Source organism: Rhinoraja longicauda, chromosome 3 (assembly GCF_053455715.1).
Source record: "Rhinoraja longicauda isolate Sanriku21f chromosome 3, sRhiLon1.1, whole genome shotgun sequence".
Classification (NCBI taxonomy): domain Eukaryota; kingdom Metazoa; phylum Chordata; class Chondrichthyes; order Rajiformes; family Arhynchobatidae; genus Rhinoraja; species Rhinoraja longicauda.
The window spans coordinates 27,078,031-27,098,714 of NC_135955.1; the positions used below are offsets into that span (position 1 = coordinate 27,078,031).

At 43.3% G+C, this 20,684-nt stretch overlaps 1 protein-coding gene across 1 annotated transcript in view; it reads right to left on the reverse strand.

Annotated features, from left to right (window-relative positions):
* Nucleotides 1-20,684, reverse strand: part of musk (muscle, skeletal, receptor tyrosine kinase) — a 114,753-nt gene that overhangs the window by 76,345 nt on the left and 17,724 nt on the right. The window contains exons 5-6 of the mRNA XM_078396890.1: nucleotides 19,661-19,802; nucleotides 563-687 (exon numbers count right to left, since the gene is read on the reverse strand). Coding sequence (XP_078253016.1) covers nucleotides 563-687; nucleotides 19,661-19,802 — 267 coding nt within the window. The remainder of the gene's footprint in view (nucleotides 1-562; nucleotides 688-19,660; nucleotides 19,803-20,684) is intronic.

The following is a 20,684-nucleotide window of genomic DNA, read 5'->3' on the forward strand; positions in this document are numbered from 1 at the left end:
CGGTGACTCAGCGGTAGAGTTACTGCCTTACAACGCCAGAGACCAGGGTTCGATCCTGACTTCGGGTACTCTCAGTACGAAGTTTGTATGTTCTCCCCGTGACCTGCCTGGCTTTTCTCCGAGATCTTCGGTTTACTTCCACATACCAAAGATGTATTGGTTTGTAGGTTAATTGGCTTATTATAAATGTAAAATTGACCCTGTGTGTAGGATAGTGCTCGTGTGTGGGGATCGCTGGTCAGCGCGGACTCAGTGAGCTGAAGGGCCTGTTTCCGTGCAGTATCTCTAAACTAAACTAAACTAAAATTGCAGAGAGATGGAACAACAGTTTCAGGAGCATAATTCGTACTCTTCTGCCAAAAGGTGTCAGAGGTTATGGGGAGAAGGCAGGAAAATGGGGTTAGGAGGGAGAGAGAGATCAGCCATGATTGAATGGCAGAGCAGACTTGATGGGCCGAATGGCCTGATTCTACTCCTATTCCTTATGACCTTATGAAAGGATTAGTGCAATTCACATATGGCTGTCGATCATACGGTCGGAAAATGCACAAAGGAGACTCACTGCTCTCCCATTCTCCAGCCACTTGATGGTGGGAATCGGAAACCCGGTGGCTTTGCACTGCAGAGTCACTTCAGAACCAAAGCTGACATTTTGTGATGTGGGCGCCTTCACAATTCTGGCGGGGACTACGGGAAAACAACAGAGACATAACTCACGTTAAAGATCTACAATTCAAACAATGCCCTGGAGGCTGGTTCTCTTCATTACACATTTTCCTTGCTTTTCGATGGCAACTCTCATTGCCTCAACAATGTGGCACATTTAGACACTGTTGTCACATAGGAAATAAAGCAGCCAATTCAGGTATAGCAAGCTCCCATAAATTGATAATAATCATATAGTCTGTTTTGGTAAGTCATTAAGAGATAAATAGTGCATTTCAAATAACTCTCCTGGTCTTCTTTAGAACAGTTCCAGGTGGTCTTTTACATTCATCTGACCAAGTAGTCAGGGTCTTAGTTCAAAGTCTCATTGAAGCAGAAACCAGGCTCCATTGACAATCGATTAACAGCCATATTTTGAAACAAACGTATTTTTCTTCAGTTTCAACTAGCAAGAAATCTTCGCCTACACGCTAACACTTGGCATCAGCAGTTGAATACTAGCTAGAAACAGGCCTTTCTGCTCTTGGATCTGCATGCAAATTCATCCCTGACCAGCAGTGTAAAATTCAAGTAAACACTCAAGGCTTTCTGAGGGGCTGCAGTTAAAATAAAGTAGAAGATTTCTCACTTTGGCCAATAAATTATGTCCAAAGAACTCACTTGATTGGCACCCATCTGCCATCAGCACTGTACACCACATCCACTGCCAGACAGATTGCTAGAGCTGGCTACAGTTACAGCGTTCAAAAGACATTTGGACGGGTACATGGATAGGAAAGGTTTAGAGAGATATGGGTTAAATGCAGGCACATGGGACTACCTGAGGTAGACACCTTGGTGGGCATGGGGGAAATGGGCTGAAGGGCCTTTACCCATGTTGTATGGCTCTATGGCTCTATGACCTAATGCCGTGACTCCAGAGTGCAGCATCTGTAAGGGGCATGGAAATACTTGTCAAGATTGCAACAACACATCCCCAAATCTATGCTTTCCACAACCCAGTTAAGGCAATGGAAATCACAAAAGCAAACATTTGCATTTATCTAGTGCCTTTTACAGGTAGAATACCCAATGGGCACTTTGCTCAATGCCTTTACATGCTCTGATGTAGAAATCTGTAGTGTAGAGAAAGGCCACATAGTTCATTATGCCTCTACTAGCTCATTGAATGAACAGATTTGCTCCTATTATCCTTGGCTCTGATTCTCCAGTCCCTATTCCAAATTCCCTTTCTAATGCATTTTTCAAATGAGATGGTTTCAGCCCTCCTGAACCTGGCAAATCAATGAATGGAACAAAGCCTCGTCATCTCCTCCCAGCTATTTTGTCAATTAAATTACATTTCTGACCTCTCACCAGAGCGAATATTTGTAAAAACTTGATTGAGAAACTGTTCACTGCTGCTGAAATTCTGGGAACAGGAAACTCAGGCCCACGCCACTTCCGTGACTTAAATCAACCCAAGCTTTTCTGAATCTCTAACAAAATGCTTCTCTTCTTCATATCATCTTACAACATAATGGGTCCATAACCAATACTGGCATTAACTTCTTGTGCTCCTTCACCTCTCACCCATGCCTTCCGTTCTCTTGACCTTAGTTTGTGCTTTGCAGGCGATCTGACTAGAAACATTATCTACCCATTTGCTGCCTGATCCTCTGCGATCCCCCAACAATCTGTTTGTTTTTTGTTGCTTGGGAGGCAGGTCTGGTTCTAAGTCTTTGGTCTATGCCTCCAGCCCTAGACTTACTCAACCAGCAGATATTGTTTCCCCCCATTCACTGAATGCTTCCCAATTAATATCTGTACAACTTCAATCAAAGTGCCCCCCCCCTCTTAACCTTTGAAATTCCAAGGAATCCAAACTTACCCAAGATGGGAACTGTTCAACTGATCAACATGCTTTATTCCTTGAGTGGATGAAATTAGCATCCTTTTTTTTTACTGTCTTATGTTCTCACCCTGTCATTAAGACAAAGTAAACAACAATTTGGAGCAGCTTGCTAAACCCACAGGGCTCCAGATTAACCATGGGATCTATTTTGATAGTATAGAGAGAGCCCAACTTCAGGAAACCACACATCCTGTGCAGCTCTGACCCTGGGCATTCCTGACCAAGCACACAAGAGTGGTCCACAGAAGTCACGGCCTGCCATAGCCTTATGTATCTTGTTTCGTGTTGTTGAATTACATTCATTTGGAACCATTATTTGGATTTTTTATAGTTGACTCATCTTTAAAAGAAAGACGCATTTCTCAAGCACAGCTCACAGCCTGAGTACCTGCTAAAGTCCTTTAAAATGCTTTTGCTTGTAGGAAACGAGACAGCCAAACTGTGCACAGCAAGCTGCCGCAAACAATAATGTGATAATGACGAGGTGATCTTTTATGATGTTGTTATAAAGATTGACCGGGAGACCAGAGAGAAGCCCACAGCTCCCCACTGAAATAGTACCTTGGGCTCTTTCCCATCTCCCGAGATGGCAGAAGGAAGGGGTCTCTCTCTGTACAATGCCGCATCCAAAGTGAGTCGTGGATCCACACAGCATGAAAACAGGCTCAGCAGACCACTGAGTGCAGCGTGCACTGATTTACCCCAATCTTACACTGATCCCATTCCCAACAACTCCACACAGATTCTTCCATGTCGGCACACTAGGGGCAATTTACAATGGGCGGTTAATCTAGCAACCTGCTCATCTCTGGGACGTGGGAAGAAACAAACCACTTGGAGGAACTTCACATGGTGAAAGGGAAAACCTGCAAATTGTAGCCGAGATCAAGATGGGCTCCAGGTCACTGTAAAGTAGCTGCACCCCTTCCTCCTCTGGAGAGGATGTTCCCTCTGGTGGTGCAGAAGCCCCTAAGTACTGTGCACGTGTTGGCCCTGATATTTGTATTTTGTTTGGGAGGTGGTTTAAAATCGCAGCTTTCTGATTCCAGGGCAAAGGGGTGAACTACAGAGAAACAGCTGACACTCATGTGGAAGTGAGCTGGAAGCATCTTGTGTATCTTTGGAAATGGGGAAAATAACGGGCGGCACGGTGGCGCAGCGGTAGAGTTGCTGCTTTACAGCGAATGCAGCGCCGGAGACTCAGGTTCGATCCTGACTACGGGTGCTGCACTGTAAGGAGTTTGTACGTTCTCCCCGTGACCTGCGTGGGTTTTCTCCGAGATCTTCGGTTTCCTCCCACACTCCAAAGACGTGCAGGTATGTAGGTTAATTGGCTGGGTAAAGGTAAAAATTGTCCCTAGTGGGTGTAGGATAGTGTTAATGTGCGGGGATCGCTGGGCGGCACGGACTTGGTGGGCCGAAAAGGCCTGTTTCCGGCTGTATATATATGATATGATATGATATGATGAACTGTTAAAGGGGATGGCGTAGTGGCATTGCTGGCGGAGCCAATGCCCCACGGCTCCAGAGGCAACTGTTCAATCCAGACCACAGGTGTTATCTGTGTGGAGTTTGATTGTTCTCCTTGCTCTCATTTGACTTTTTTCCGAGTGCTCCGGTTTCCCCCCTCAGCCCAACGGCACGCAGTTTGCTACGTTAATTGGCCACTGTAAATTGCTCCTATGGTCCAGGTGAGTGTAGAAATCTGGGAGGAGTTCATGAGAAGGAGTGGAGAATAACATTTGATTAATGTAGGTTTGTGTAAATGGCTAGTTTTCCACATTCTATTTCACTCACTCTCCCCCCCCCCCCCCCCCCCTCCACTCGTTGGAAGGAAGGAAAATGAGAAGTGCAATAAAACTGACACAAAGTGGAAAGCCCTTACAGAGAGCCAGCTAAACCAAGATGAACCAAATGACCTACTTTGGTACTTTATGATCAACAAAACCAAATAAAAATTGCACTTTGAGTCTGTGGGTCAGGGACAAACTGATAATGTTAATCCTCCATTATCTGAAGCTCCAAGGTTTAGAATTTTATCTTGTCTTCCTAAATCTGTGTATACATCCTATCAGATACCCAATATAAAAGCTGGGAACATTCCTGCTGATAATCAGTTCTGTTAACCTAATTCCTAATATTAAAAAAATGCAAACCCCATCTTTTAATATTGATAAAGCATTACTCTATCAGAGGGCTTGGAAATGGAAGACAATTAAACTTGCAAACAACTTCCTTATTCAAGCTTATAACAGAACAGAAAGAGGCCATTTAGTTTATCTGGCCCATTCTGCACTTTGGGAAGAATAGACAAAATTTCTCTCTAACTCTTCAGAGCAGAAACATTGCAGGAGAGTTTCAAGAAGGGATTCAATGGCAAGATTGCATTTTGAAAGAGAGGGGAAAAAACTGCATAGGTTGGAAGGTCAGCAGAGCGCAAGGATTAAGGCTGACTGGCAAAAGAACCAGGAGATTTGATGGGCCAAATGGCTTAATTCTGCTCCTTTATCTTATACATTTATGAGGAAGATGATGAAAACACAAAGTGCTGGAGGAACTCAATAAGTCAGGAGGGAATGGTCAGACAATGTTTCAGCTCAAGAAGATGAGGATAATTTATTTTCAACATATTAAGCGCTTTTTAAAAAGAGAAACAGGCCCTTTGGCCCACCGAGTGTGTGCCGACCAGCAATCCCTGCACACTTACACTGTCCTACATACACTAGGGATAATTTTTTTACAATTTTAACAAGCCAATTAGCCTACAAACCTGTACGTCTTTGGCATGTGGGAGGAAACCGGAGATCCCCGAGAAGGCCCGTGCAGGTCACGGGGAGACCTCCTAAACCCCTTTGCAGATGGCACCCAGAGTCAGGATCGAACCTGGGTCTCTGGCGCTGCAAGGCAGCAGGTCTACCGCTGTGCCATTGTGCCACCCTTGCAAAGGTTAAGCAATTCACAGGGTAGAATGCGCAGATGGGAGAATATTTAGAAAATATTTTGATAAACAGGTAATGGGAAATGCTTGAGGGAAGCTTCTTGAATTAGTTAAACAGTTCTGTCAAAGAGCAGGTATAGGTCAATAATCTGGATGGACTCACTGTATGATCACAGCATCACAGTGCTCACATGTCTCATCCAGACTTAATTGTTTAGAAGTAAATTTTACAATCAAAATCATTTTAATTTTATTTTAAAATATTTATCCATCGCTCTGCTAAAAGTTTTTCTGACTCTGATTCAAGGCTGCTGACAGCACAGTGCAGATCCATCCATAATTGGCCACAATATTTTATAAGGCTTGTGTAATTTGTTTTGCTGACATTTTCAGATTTGATCGGGTTCTCTGGAACTGTGAGAGAGCAGGTCTACTACTAGCTGCACCACTGCGCTCCTCAGAGAACATTCACATCGAGGTAATCATAACAAGGCCATGAAAGAGATGTAGCTTCACCTTAATGATGCTGAAACTATAGGAATTAGATTACGTGACCTGGTTGCGGGGACAAGATATGTTTAGTTTAGTTTGGTTTAGTTTAGTTTAGTTTAGTTTCGAGATACTGCAGGGAGAGAGGCTCTTTGGCCCATCTAGTCCGCACCGACTATCAATCACCTGTTCACTCTAGTCCTATGTTATCCCAGATTCTCCTCTGCTCCCCGCCCATCATGGGTAATTTTTTACAGAGGCCAATTAACCCACACACGCCTTTGGGATGTGGGAGGTAACCAGAGCACCCAGGGGAAATCCACACGGTCACAGGGAGAATATGCAAACTCCAAACAGACAGTACAAGGATCTCGAACACTGTGAGATAGCCGTTCTACCCGCTGCACCACTCTGCCACCCACATTGGCCCAATATGTGTTCCTGTCCATGCAGATAGTCTGATTGAGGACTACAGGATGTGACAAGACAAAAAGTGTGTAATCACAAAGCAAGAGAGAATAACTTTAACACCAAAGTCAGGCTCACGGATAGAAAGCACTTCTTCACACAAATAGAGTGGAAACTTGGAATCTTTTTCCTTCAAAAAAATGTGAGTTAATTGCGAATTTCAAGATGGAGACTGATGGATTCTGGTTTTATAGGTAACTTTAGAGGGTATTGAATCAATGTGGCTGAGATTCAGATTTGCCACGACCTAACTGAATGGTTGAACAGGTTTGAGGGGCGAAATGACTTCTTTCTGCTTAAGTCTTTCAAGTAAGTGTGGGGAGTGGGCAAATATTTAATCATATCATATCATCATATATATACAGCCGGAAACAGGCCTTTTTTTTCGGCCCACCAAGTCCGTGCCGCCCAGCGATTCTTGTACATTAACACTATCCTACACCCACTAGGGACAATTTTTTTTACATTTACCCAGCCAATTAACCTACATACCTGTACGTCTTTGGAGTGTGGGAGGAAACCGAAGATCTCGGAGAAAACCCACGCAGGTCACGGGGAGAACGTACAAACTCCTTACAGTGCAGCACCCGTAGTCAGGATCGAACCTGAGTCTCCGGCGCTGCATTCGCTGTAAAGCAGCAACTCTACCGCTGCGCTACTGTGCCGCCCAATATATGTAGTGATACCAGGCAGGCACACATTTATATTCTCTCAGTTCAATGATGAGATTCTATTCAGCCTAATATATTAATATTATTGATTTGGATCAACTATTTTGCATTGGAATTTCTGATTTTAGAATGACAATTTCCAGTGAATGACCACCTCTAAAAAAGAGTTCTTCAAAGTAACGCACAAAGCATGACGATATCATTCCACATGACATGTTTGACATGGATCAGTTGAGGATACCTTTGAGGTCCTGCAGAGTTTCATTTCCTTCTATCACCGTAAAGAAACAAGAAGCATGTTACAATGAGGATACCTTACAGTACAACAGAAGAAATCATTTATTAGCGAGCACCAGAATCAATGCTGTTAATCAAACCACAGGAACAACAACATAAATCTAACTTTAGTTTAGACACGCTTAACCATCATTATACTGATTATTTATCCTTAAGTCAAAAATGTATCCTGAGATCATAAGACTTAGCAGTAGTTTGCTTATATCTGAAGGTGTTCATTGCTCATGGATGATTTGGGATTGGTGTAGTGTATAGGGGAAGCAGATGATAAGGGTTTGTGATGGTTGGAGAGGTGGTAAGACTCTTGGGCATCAGATGTTAGAGGTGTTGGTATAATCTTTAGGAGGGAATGGAGCCAACGATGACTTTCTGTGTATGGTCTATAATGGAGACTGTTCAGCGTTCTGTGAAGACTTGAGTTGATATTGATGGTGAAGTAATGTCCTGTCAACATGGGTCAAGCAATCAGTGTTGGAGATGGAGAGCAAGCAAGCTCATTGCCACGCTAGCAAATTACTCATGAGTATTTTCACAAGACAGGTATTAGCAGCCAAGTGTTAATGGCGGCTATTGGTCCTCCATTAGAGGGAGGATGAAGGGTGATCTTCATATCATATCATATATATACAGCCGGAAACAGGCCTTTTTGGCCCTCCAAGTCCGTGCCGCCCAGCGATCCCCGTACATTAACACTATCCTACACCCACTAGGGACAATTTTTACATTTACCCAGCCAATTAACCTACATACCTGTACGTCTTTGGAGTGTGGGAGGAAACCGAAGATCTCGGAGAAAACCCACGCAGGTCACGGGGAGAACGTACAAACTCCTTACAGTGCAGCACCCGTAGTCAGGATCGAACCTGAGTCTCCGGCGCTGCCTTCGCTGTAAAGCAGCAACTCTACCGCTGCGCTACCGTGCCGCCCTTATGGAGGTATATAAGATCATGAGAGGGATGGATGGATGAAATGCACAGTCTTTTACCCAGAGTACGGGAATCAGGAACAAGAGGACATAGGTTTAAGGTGAGGTGGGGGGTGGGGGAGAATTTTAATTATACCTTGAGGAGCAACTTTTTACACATAAAGGGTGGTGGTATATGGAAAAACTGCCAGAGGAGATAGTTGAAGCAGGTATTATCACAATGTTTAAAAGACATTCAGGCAGGTACATGGATAGATTAGGTTTAGAGACATGTGGGCCAAACATAGGTAGGTGGGACGAGTATAGTTGAGGCAAATTGGGGTGAAGGGCCTATTTCCATGCTGTATGATTCTATGACTATTTCCCCAACTCATGATGAACCAGAGCAATATTGCTGAGTGCTTACCGGAATGCTGCCTGGATTTGAGGTTTCAACTACAAGGAGAGGCTGGATAAAGTTGGATTGCTTTATCTGCAACGTCAGATATTGAGGGCAGACTTGATAGAAGTATATAACATTAAGAAAGGCATAGAAAGGGTAGACACAGAACCTTTTCCCCATGACTGAAAATGTCTAACATAGTTATAATGTGAGAGGGGGGAAAGTTTAATGGAGATGTGCGGAATAATTTTTTTTACACAGAGTGGTGGGGGCCTGGAACACATTGCCAGGGGTGGTGATAGAGGCAGATTTGATGTTTTAAGATGCTTTTAGATAGGCACATGGAAGTGCAATGAATGGAGGGTTATGGATCATGTACAGGTACATGAGATTAATTTAACTGGCATCATGTTTGGCACAAACATTGTGGGATGAAAAGCCCAATCCTGTGTTGTACTGTTCTATGTTCTATGTCTCCTAACTGCAAAGGGAGGTTAAATATTTTTTTTAAAGCAGAAAGCAAATGCACCCATTTTTGTTTTCCTGATGGACAAGACTTAGCCTTTCTTTAAGAGGGGGCACTCTTCATTAACCAAGGGTGAGTCAGATGCCTCCTATGCATTTGGGAGCTACACTGAAATTCAAAAGCCCCCAGTTTTCAGAAGTTAGTGATTTTGCTTCAGGCTATAAGTTGGTCTGCATAACCCAGACAAACCTGTGTGTTGATCAGCATCGACAACAGATCAGAATGTTTGTCTGATCATCAAAACTGCTTGACTGTTTAGCGAACAGGCTGCAGGACCGACCCAACTTTGATTTCTCTAACCTCAAGTCCCTGTGGTATGAATATTGATTTCTCTAACTTCAAGTAACCCCGGCATTCTCTCTCTCTCTCTACCCCTCCCCCACCCAAGTCGCACCAGCCTCTCGTTTTCACCCAATGAACAGCTAACAATGGCCTGTTTCCTTTATCATCGTCACTTTCTTGCATATCTTTCATTCATTGTTCTTTATCTCTCTACATCATCTATATCTCTCGTTTCCCTTTTCCCTGACTCGTCTGAAGAAGGGTCTTGACACAAAACCTCATCCATTCCTTCTCTCCAGAGATGCTGCCTGTCCAGCTGAGTTACTCCAGCTTTTTGTGTCTATCTTAGAGGGACCTGTTCCTTCTACACAACCACTGCAGGCCAGGTGAAGCAAATGTTCCTGACCCTTTCGTTCGTGGAAGTCTTTGACTTCCCGCTACTATATGGTTTGGAAACAGAAAAAAGAGGTCCATATGAAGTCTTAATATGAAATCCATTGGGGCCTCTGTGATCCTACCACCACCCTCCTGCTATTCCTCCTACCCCCCCCCACAACCTCCCTGGGATTGTCCACGTCTCCGTTTTTCTGACTTACGGCTTCATAAAGAATTGGTTGTTCATCCTAAATGATAAGAGGTGATTGGCCAGAATGTTTGCCTTTTCATCAAAAGCTGCCCGACTGAAACCAGCATTTTCTACTGCTGTTTAAGAGATCTCTAGCACTGTCTGTGTGGAGTTTGTTCTCCCTGTGACTCCATGGCTGCTCCACTTTCCTCCCATGTCCTAATGACGCCCCACAGTCCCAGGGAGTTTCTGCACATTCCCAACAAAATTAAATGATTGGTTCTGCCAGAAGAAAACCCTTCCTTCAAATGGAGTAGTGGCCCCATGTACATCAAAACAAAAATGAGCAGAAAACAGGAGAAAGACATCTGACAAAAGAGATGGCTTCAAAACCCTTCCCAGGTTTCAACGGGAGTCTCCTTCGATTAACATTTCCGCCCTGAACAACTTCCTTGTGAAACAAACGTTGTCCCTGCTAAATGGATATCCTGCATTTACCTTTGCAAACTGGCCCATTCAGACTGCAGGAGTACGTGCTGAGGAATGCACTGACCCTTGCTGCAGCCAACGCCAAGGCTCTGTGGGAGAGGACCATAGTCTAGGGTCCTTCCACCGCACAACATTGGGGGCAGGGTCTGATGGAGATGCTCCTCAAACACGGGGAGTGATATCACCCCAGGGGTCACATGTGTGGCGAGGATGCTGGATATAATGATAGTTTTTGTCAACCCTACCAAATACAACACTAATTAATGTATGTATAGCCGCTGAGAATGCCGGTAGAGTTTTTGCACAGTTCTTATTTGGTATAAATAATCTTATTTGACGGCACGTTAGCGCAGCGGTAGAGTTGCTGCTTTACAGCGAATGCAGCGCCGGAGACTTAGGTTCGATCCTGACTACGGGTGCTGCACTGTAAGGAGTTTGTACGTTCTCCCCGTGACCTGCGTGGGTTTTCTCCGAGATCTTCGGTTTCCTCCCACACTCCAAAGACGTACAGGTATGTAGGTTAATTGGCTGGGTAAATGTAAAAATTGTCCCTAGTGGGTGTAGGATAGTGTTAATGTGCGGGGATCACTGGGCGGCACGGACTTGGAGGGCCGAAAAGGCCTGTTTCCGGCTGTATATATATGATATGATATGATATGATATATATTTTTTATACTGAATAAACTTTATTGCTGAAAAAACCCAACTTTTACAATATAAGACAGAGACAGAGAGCCATATGGCACAGAAATGGGCCCTTTCTGCCCACCTCATCCATGTTGACTGTGATGTTTACCAATGCTAATCCCATTTGCCTGCATTAGAGCCATATCCCTCAATACCTTTTCGATTGAAATGCCTATCCAAACACCTTAAAACATTGTAATAATATCCATCTCCACCAGTCTACTACCAGCTCATTCTAGAAATTCACCACCTTGGTGGGAATAACTTATCCCTTAGAAATCCTTTAAATTTCTCCCTTCTCACCTTAAACCTATGACCTCTATTTTTAGACTCTCTTACTCTGGGGAAAAAAATTCGCCTTATCTTTGCACCTCAAAATCGTATAAACCCCTGTAAAGTCAGCCCTCAGCTTCTTGCACTCTCTCCAATATCTCGTTGTTACTAGAGTAATCCATTCCAGGCTACATACTCTAAAATTTCCTTCGCACTCCTTCTAATGCTACCACAACCAGATCTGTACACAGTGCTCCAAGTGTGGACTAATCAACATTTTGTACAGCTGCAACATAATGTTACATATCTTATAGTTGGTGCCTCAGCCCATGAAGGCAAGTGAGCAAAACACACCAGAAAGGTCCCAATGCCCTCCATTTCTTCCTTGAACAAAGACCCAACCAATTTCCCTCTGCTAACACTCTCCTCTACCTAGTGGAACGTCCTCACCCTCAACAACTTATTTTTCGACACACTATCTCCAAGTTAAAGGTGTATCCATTGGCACTTGAATGGGCCCCAGCTATGCCTGCCTTTTTGTTGGTTACATCAAACAGTCTTTGTTCCAGGTGTACACTGGCCCTAGCCCCCATCTTTTTCTCCACTACATCAACAACTGTATTGGGGCTACTTCTTACACTCGTGCAGAACTCATGGACTTTATTAACTTCACCACTAACTTCCACCCTGCCCTCAAATTCACCTGGCCTATCTCTGACACCTCTTTCCCCTTTTGTGATCTCTATCTCCATCACAAGAGACAGACTATCGACTGACGTCTACTACAAACCTACTGACTCCCACAGATATCTGGACTGCACTTCTTCCCATCCTGCCTCTAACAAAGATGCTATCCCCTACTCTCAATTCCTCTGCCTCCACCACTTCTGCTCCCAAGATGAGATGCTTCAAACGAGGACATCCATCTTCATTCTTTAGTGAATGTGGTTTCCGCCCTTCTATCATAGATGGGTCCCTCACGTGTGTCTCCTTTGTGTCCCATAGTTTTGCTCTTGCTCCCCCTCCCCCCCCCCCAGATGCAACAAGGACAGAGTTCCCCAGTCCTCGCCTTTCACCCCACCAGCCTCTGCATCCAACACATCGCGCTCTGACATTTCCATCACCTCCAAAGTGATCCCACCATTAATCACATCTTCCCATCTCCACCCCTTTCCACCTTCCACAGAGACCTCTCCCTCCGCAACTCCTTGGTTCATTCATCCCTTCCCACCCAAACCACCCCCTCCCCAGGCACTTTCCCCTGCAACCGCAGGAGATGCAACACCTGTCCCCATACCTCCTCCCCTGACTTTATCCAGGGAAACCAACAGTCCTTGCAGACGAGGCAGAGGTTCACATGCATCTCCTCGAACTCATCTGGTGTTCCTGATGTGGGCTCTTATATATTGGCGCGACAAAACATAAACTTGGTGACCGTTTCGCTGAACGCTTACACAAGATCCACCAAGGCCCACTGGATTTCTGGTTTACTAACCATTTCACCTCCCCTTCCCATCCCCTTATTGACCTTTTTGTCCTAAGCTTCCTCCATTGCTAGAGTGAGGCAACCCCACGCAAATTGGAAGAACAGCTCATATTTCGCTTGAGTAGCTCACAACCCAATGGTATGAACGTTGAATTCTCTCATTTTAAGTAACTTCTACAAACAGTTTGTTATTTGTTTATTATTGTTATAATGGCACTGTGGCACAGCTGGTAGAGCTGCTAGCTCACAGCGCCAGAAACCCTGGTTCGATCCTGACCTCAAATCATGTGTAGGGTTTGCATGTCCGCCCTGTAACCGCGCATGGGTTTCCTCCCACATCCTAAAGATGTGAGTGTTTGTGGGTTAATTGGCCTCTTTAGAAATGTCATCAATGCGTAGGGAGTGGATGAGAAAGTGGGAGAACAGAACTAATGTGCACAGGTGATCAACAGTCGTCATGGACTTGGTGGGCCGAAGGGCCTTCCATACTGTACCTGTAAACTAGACTAAACAAAACAAAAGTTTGGAAGTTGTAATCTGATAATGTCATGAAGGGGAAATTATGCTTTACAAATTTATTAGAGTTTTTTGAGGAAGTACTGTGTGGACACTGTGGTAAGCTAGAGAGGAAATTGCAGGAGCCCTCGCTGAAATTTATGAGTCATCATTAAATACAGACGAGGTGCTGGAAGACTGGGGGAAGGCACATTCAACAAGGGCTGCAGGGAAAAGGCTGGGAACTGCAGGCCAGTGAGCTTAACATCTGTGGTCGGAAAGTTACTAGAGAGTATTTTGAAGGATAGGATATACATGCACTTAGATGGACAAGGGCTGATTAGGGATAATCAGCATGGTTTTGTACATGGGAGGTCGTATCTCAAGAATCTGAGTTTTTTGAAGATGTGTCCAAAAAGGTCCATAAATGCAGAGCTGTAGATGTTGTATACATGAGTTTTAGTAATGCATTTGACAAGGTTCCGTATGTTAGATTGCTCTGGAAGGTTAGATCCCATGGGATTCAAGGAGAGCTAGATAAATGGATAGAAAATTAGCTTTATGGAAGGAAGCAGAGGGTGATGGTGGAAGGTTGTTTTTCGGACTGGAGGCCTGTGACGTGGTGTGGCTCAGGGTTCGGTGCTCAGTCCATTGCTGTTTGTCATCTATATCAATGATTTGGATAATGGTTATCAAGTTTGCAAATGACACAAGAGTGTGTGGTGTTGTAGATAGTGAAGATCGTGGTCAAAAATTACACCTGAGGGGTAACTTTTCCATGCAAAGAGTGGTATGTGTATGGAACGAGCTGCTGGAGGAGATAGTTGAGGCAGGGACTGTTGCAACATTTAAGGAACATTTAGACAGATACATGAATAGGACAGGTTTAGAGGGATATATTGGCCGGTGTGGGCAAGTTGGGCCGAAGAGCCTGTTTCCGCACTGTAAGACTCTATCACTAAGTAACAGCCAGAGTGAATGGAGGGGAGCCACTGTTTGGGGTTTCAAAAGGTATTCAACAAGCTGCCACACAAAATAACCCTCTGTAATAATAATTTCCATAGAGGATTGACTAAGCAGCAGGAAGTAGTGAGTAGTGTTAAGGAAATGGCAATCTGTGACCAGTGGAGTGCCACAGGGGTCAATGCTGGGATTGCAACTGTTTGCAATATATTTATATATTTCAAGAAAGATCGAGTCAAAAATTAGAAGTCTTACTACATCGTACAAGGCATAGGTTAGATGACATCTTGAGGACCGCGTTGTGTTGTAATCCCCTTATTTCCGTAAAGATATAGGGTTCACTGGGATCAGCCCAGGTATGGAGGGTTTGGCTTATCAGCAGAGGTGGACACATTTGTCTGCACTCAATGGAGTTAAGAAGAATGAGAGGCCATCAAGTTGCAACATTCTTACGTGACTGGGTAAATGCTGAGTGTTTAATCACATGGGAGAGTCTTGGACCAAAAGGCTCATCATAATCACACATTAGCGGCATAAATTAAGAAGACATTTGACTTGAGTTTGATTGTGCCTATGCATAGTACATTTCATTGTACCTAGGTACATGTGACAACAAAGTACTGAACCACTGAACTAAGATGAGCAAGAATGTCTTCTATCAAAGATTTATGAGTGTTTTGTATTCTTTGCCACAGAAAGCTACGAAGACTGAAAACTGAAATATATTCAAAGCTGAGTTAGATTTTTATGGAAAGTGAGTGGAGAAGTGAACATGAAGAAATAGGACCAGCCACGATCTTATTGATTGGTGGAGCAGGCTTGAGGGACCAAATAGCCTACTCCCGTTCTCATTGCATAGTTTTATTTATTTACATAGTACTTTTAACAGAGTGAAGTGCTCAAAGGCATTTACTGGAACATTATCAAGCAATATGTGTGGTATTAACAAATGTACATCTTGTGACTATGATGTTGTGAAACACCCTTGTTGGGTGTAACTCAGCTGTGACTCTCGTTTTGGACATAGATGATTGTGCGTTCAAATCCAGTTACAGAGACTTCAGTACAAAACCATAGACTTGACATTGGGCATTGAGAGAGCTATGCAGCACTGAAGGTGCCCAATGTCTTCCCTCAACAATATAACATTGGTCAAAATCACATCTCAAAAGTACTTTGCGTGCATTTCTCTTTGAGACAAATATTCCAATGTTTTGACCATCGGCTATTGATTACAGGTTCCTTCGGGATGTGGGTTTTTCCATATACACTAGTCTTCCATCACACTGAGGCAAGCTCACTAACCTCTACAGATGCGAGGGCCAGTTAACTTTCAATGCCCTTGTCAGGACTGGGCTGCTGGTAAAATAGGTCATGGGAGGTCATGGACATGGATGGGAGAAGCTTTGAGAATGAATTGGTTGAATGTGGCGATGAGAATGACAATGTGGTCAGAGTTTTGGAAGAGTGACCGACAGAGGAAAGCCATGAATGCAACAAACATATGTAGCGAATGGTCACTTGGGCAGAGATGAGACGTGAGGAGCACCAAGCAGGAGGAGATAACTTGAACATTGAACCATTCTTGTTAGTTGTTTAAGCATAAAGAGCCCAAAGTTAAAGCAAGCCAAGTCAGACCAAGATGTATTGGTTCAATAAAAAAAATAATAATGAGGAGACAGGGAAAGTGGAGTCATTTGGCATGGAAACAGGCCCTTCAGCCCAACTTGTCCATATCAGCCAAAATCCCCCATCTATCTAGTCCCACCTGCCCATGTTTGCTCCATATCCCTCTAAACCTTTCTTATCCATGTACCTGTCCAAGTGCCTAATTATTAGATGATTACAGATGAAAACATCTAATCATCTAATTCACCCATCCCAAAGAGATCCTAATACTCTCCCATTACGCCATGCATCTTAAATCATTTCAGTGTCTTTTCCATATACATTTAGAGTCTTTGCTTTAATTCTCTGGAGACTTACTATTCTGTCTGAATCCTTCAATTCCGAAATTCTGCGTGTCAACGACCCAACACCCTGAAACTTTCAACCTACTTTGAAAAGCTCTTCTTTGCACCAAGGTAATTGTCCTGTCATTGCCCTAGACATTGCACCCAGTTCAACATGCTGCGATGCCTCAAGTTCAATGCAGCAGGTTCGCACATTCAGTCACCTTGAGTATACATTCCCGAAATACTTCTGTCACGTTTCCAAACTACAAAAACCATTGAGGGCAGCAAAGAGGTCCTTCTACAGTTGTACCGGGCCCTGGTGAGACCGCACCTGGAGTACTGTGTGCAGTTTTGGTCTCCAAATTTGAGGAAGGATATTCTTGCTATTGAGGGCGTGCAGCGTAGGTTCACTAGGTTGATTCCCGGAATGGCGGGACTGTCATATGTTGAAAGGCTGGAGCAATTAGGCTTGTATACACTGGAATTTAGAAGGATGAGGGGGATCTTATCATATCATATCATATCTTATTGAAACATATAAGATAATTAGGGGATTGGACACATTAGAGGCAGGAAACATGTTCCCAATGTTGGGGGAGTCCAGAACAAGGGGCCACAGTTTAAGAATAAGGGGTAGGCCATTTAGAACGGAGATGAGGAAGAACTTTTTCAGTCAGAGAGTGGTGAAGGTGTGGAATTCTCTGCCTCAGAAGGCAGTGGAGGCCAGTTCGTTGGATGCTTTCAAGAGAGAGCTGGATAGAGCTCTTAAGGATAGCGGAGTGAGGGGGTATGGGGAGAAGGCAGGAACGGGGTACTGATTGAGAGTGATCAGCCATGATTGCATTGAATGGCGGTACTGGCTCGAAGGGCTGAATGGCCTACTCCTGCACCTATTGTCTATTGTCTATTGTCTATTACAAACAACTACACTGAAGGAGAACAACACTTCATTAGTTTAGTGTGATTTAGTTATTGGAATGGTCAAATAGTTGTTTATTCGTGCTCTTTTGTGGTGTCAACGGGTGTCCTGATTGTGGGGGTCTTTAAAATAATAAAGGGTTTGCCAGGATGGATGTGGAGAGGTTTCTCCCTGTGTGTTGTGTTCGATAAATCACCGGATTCTGACAACAGAGTTTGAATAACAAGGTATTTTATCAAACACAACACTGTGGGAGAGATCAAAGCTGGGGAACATCACTATCGATCAGTCAGTAATAAACCCAACGGGAAAGTCAGAAGAAACTAGTTGATATTTGACATTAGTTTTCACAGAGAGAGAGAGAGCAGAAAGCAATCACAGAGGCATTTAAGGAATGTTAGGTAAACATTACAGAGAATGGAATGAAAAGATATGTGATTAAGAGTGATGGTAGGTGGCTCGGATGAAGCAACTGCATTAACATGGCATGTCTGGACTGAATGGTTTGTTTCTGTGTTGGACATGGTTTTATTTTTTACTCCAGTATTGCTTGGTTGGTGGTACTGCAAAATCTTGCTTATCCCTGTCCTAATAACCTTTCACACCCATAATACATATTCTGTGCATTTTCACTTGTCGGAAGCAGCACGCAAAATTGGAGGTGATGAATAGAGAAGGCCTACATGTCCATCGTACAGATGCCATTTGTAATGAAAACGCAAGAAAGTCGGCAAGATATATCCAGACATGCACAAGCCATTCTGAGCTCACGGTGTTCACTGCCATTCGTGCAAAAACATCACATTCCAAACGAGCAGGAAATAGCAAGCAGCAAGTGCAGAGCCTGTCCAAGCTGCAGGAGTCTTGCTTGTGTAATGAAAGCCCATTATTGGGAGAAGTGAACACAGCAAGCAAATACAAACAGCAAAAATACAGCGGCTGCTGGAACTTAAAAATAAAACATGGAAAATCCTGGGAATACTCAGCATTTGCACCCTCTTTCATCTTGCACTCTTATCCCTTTTGACATTTAATCTCTCCTCTGCCATACCAGGGACCTTACCTTTTGTGGACATGATCCCTTCCAATCACCCTTTATTCGCACATTGAAACTTTTAAAATTCCCATTTCTAATGAAAGACCATCGAGCTGAAATGCTAACTCCCTTTCCCTTTCCACATTTGTTGCTTGACCTGCTGAGCATTTCCAGCATTTTCTGTTTTTATCTTGATGCTTCTCTCATCTACCCTCTTACAATATTAGACAGAATTGTTTGGAGTTTTCCCTTCAAACAAATATCTATTAAATGTCTCCCAATAAGGTGTGACTGCTGTGTTAGTGGCACCACTCACAGCACACATGCATTGAGCTGATCAGCAAAATACCTCTTTCAGTTGCATTTGTCATGTTAAAATCTGCACAATGAATGGGGAGAAAAGCATATACATAATCAGTCATGCAGATAAAATACCCACATTAGCAGAAAGAAAGGCTGATTTGGTTGGGAGTTTTTTGAATGCTGTTGACTATTGATGATCAGATCTTTGATTTGTAGCAAGAATGGGTTGTACAAAAAGGACAGTAACAGGTTGCATTTCTAAAGCACCTTAAATATCAGAAAATGAGTCAAAGTACTTTGCAGCACCAATAGTGATGAGTCCCACAAGAGGGAGGGAGGGGAGGGGAGTATTGTCAGGTGTGATGATGAAACAGGTAGATAAGTAGATGGGTTTCATGGAGTATTAAAGGAGACGAGAGATAGAGAGATTTCTGGATGGAATGTCATATTAAGTCAGCTGACTGCCAATGTACGACTGCCAATGGTAGTCTGATTTAAAGACTATATTTGGAAGATAGCCTCCTTGTGCTTGTTATGATTTCATTGTTTCAACATTTTCTATGATTCAGAATTAATGTTCAGTTATTCCAGGACTCTTCAGATTCCTTTGCTAAAAACTGAACGATGATTACTTAAGCAGTCTTGCGTTATTCAGTATTGATACATTTGGCACTCTGTGCAAGTGTGTGTTAATTATTCAAAAATAATCCAATTAAAACGATTCTGCACCTCATTCCAATGTCCATGTATTTTAATTAAGGTGCTAAACCATTTATTTATCTTCTAAAATAGTTTCCTGCCTTCATTACAACAAGGGAAAGAAAATTTCTGAGATAATTATTCAAAACTGATTTTGTCAGGACCAGGTATATATATTACATTTGTTAGTTTTAAAATGTATTCAATGGGATGATTATTTCTTGAGGGATAAGTCTTTAATACCAGACCTACCCTGCACCTCCAGAGTCACAGATCTGGAATACTCGAATCCCAGGCTGTTTCTTGTCAGACAGCGATACTTCCCTGCATCTTCCAGCTGAACGCTGCGAATTCTTAAGTTGCCAGATTCAAGGACAGAAGTTCTAGGTTGGTCCTTCTGTGAACAAATATCACATTACTTTGACATTGCATACAGAACAAAAGGCTACACATTGTTTTTGTATGGCATTATGAGGAGAAGGCAGGAGAATGGGGTTGTGAGGGAAACATAGATCAGCTATGATTGAATGGCAGAGTAGACTTGATGGGCCAAGTGGCTTAATTCTGCTCTTATCAATTATGAAGTTATGAACTTATGATTTTGTGCATTACGTTCAATGATGGAATGTGGCAATCAATTCATATTTTGAAGTACCTCGCTGAAAATGTATTTATACAAGGTCCATGAAGGATGCAAGCCATTCTAACAGAGGACGACCTTCATAGGTAAGAGAGGAATACTTCAGCACAATTTAAAACAAAATAATTTAACCTGCATTGACATCATGGACTCAATAAGTTGAACCTATCAAAGGTCAAACCCTGACAAGTTTTATCCACAAACATATAGAAATTGGAATGTGATCTTGAAACTTGGTCACAAGGAGGATTTTCCAACTAAATGGTTTGACTGATCTCCATTAGAGATTGACTATACTTCAACTTAATTCTACTCTTGAGCATCCTGCGGATAAGGGAAGCTGGAAAATGTTCTTCTTCATCTGTTGTTTTCACACACAGAGTCATGGATAAATGGCACAAGCTGTCTGAGCAAGGTCCTGTGGTAGGTACAGTAACAACATTTGAAAGATGTTTGGTTTGGTATACTGAAAGGAAAGGTTTAGATGGATATGGGTCAAACCTAGGCAAATGGGACTAGCTTAGATGGGACATCCTGGTCTGGCATGGACAAGCTGGGCTGAGGATCTGTTTCCGTGCTGTAGAACTCTATGACTTTATGACTATGACATCCCCAGCATCCCCCCCCCCCCACCCC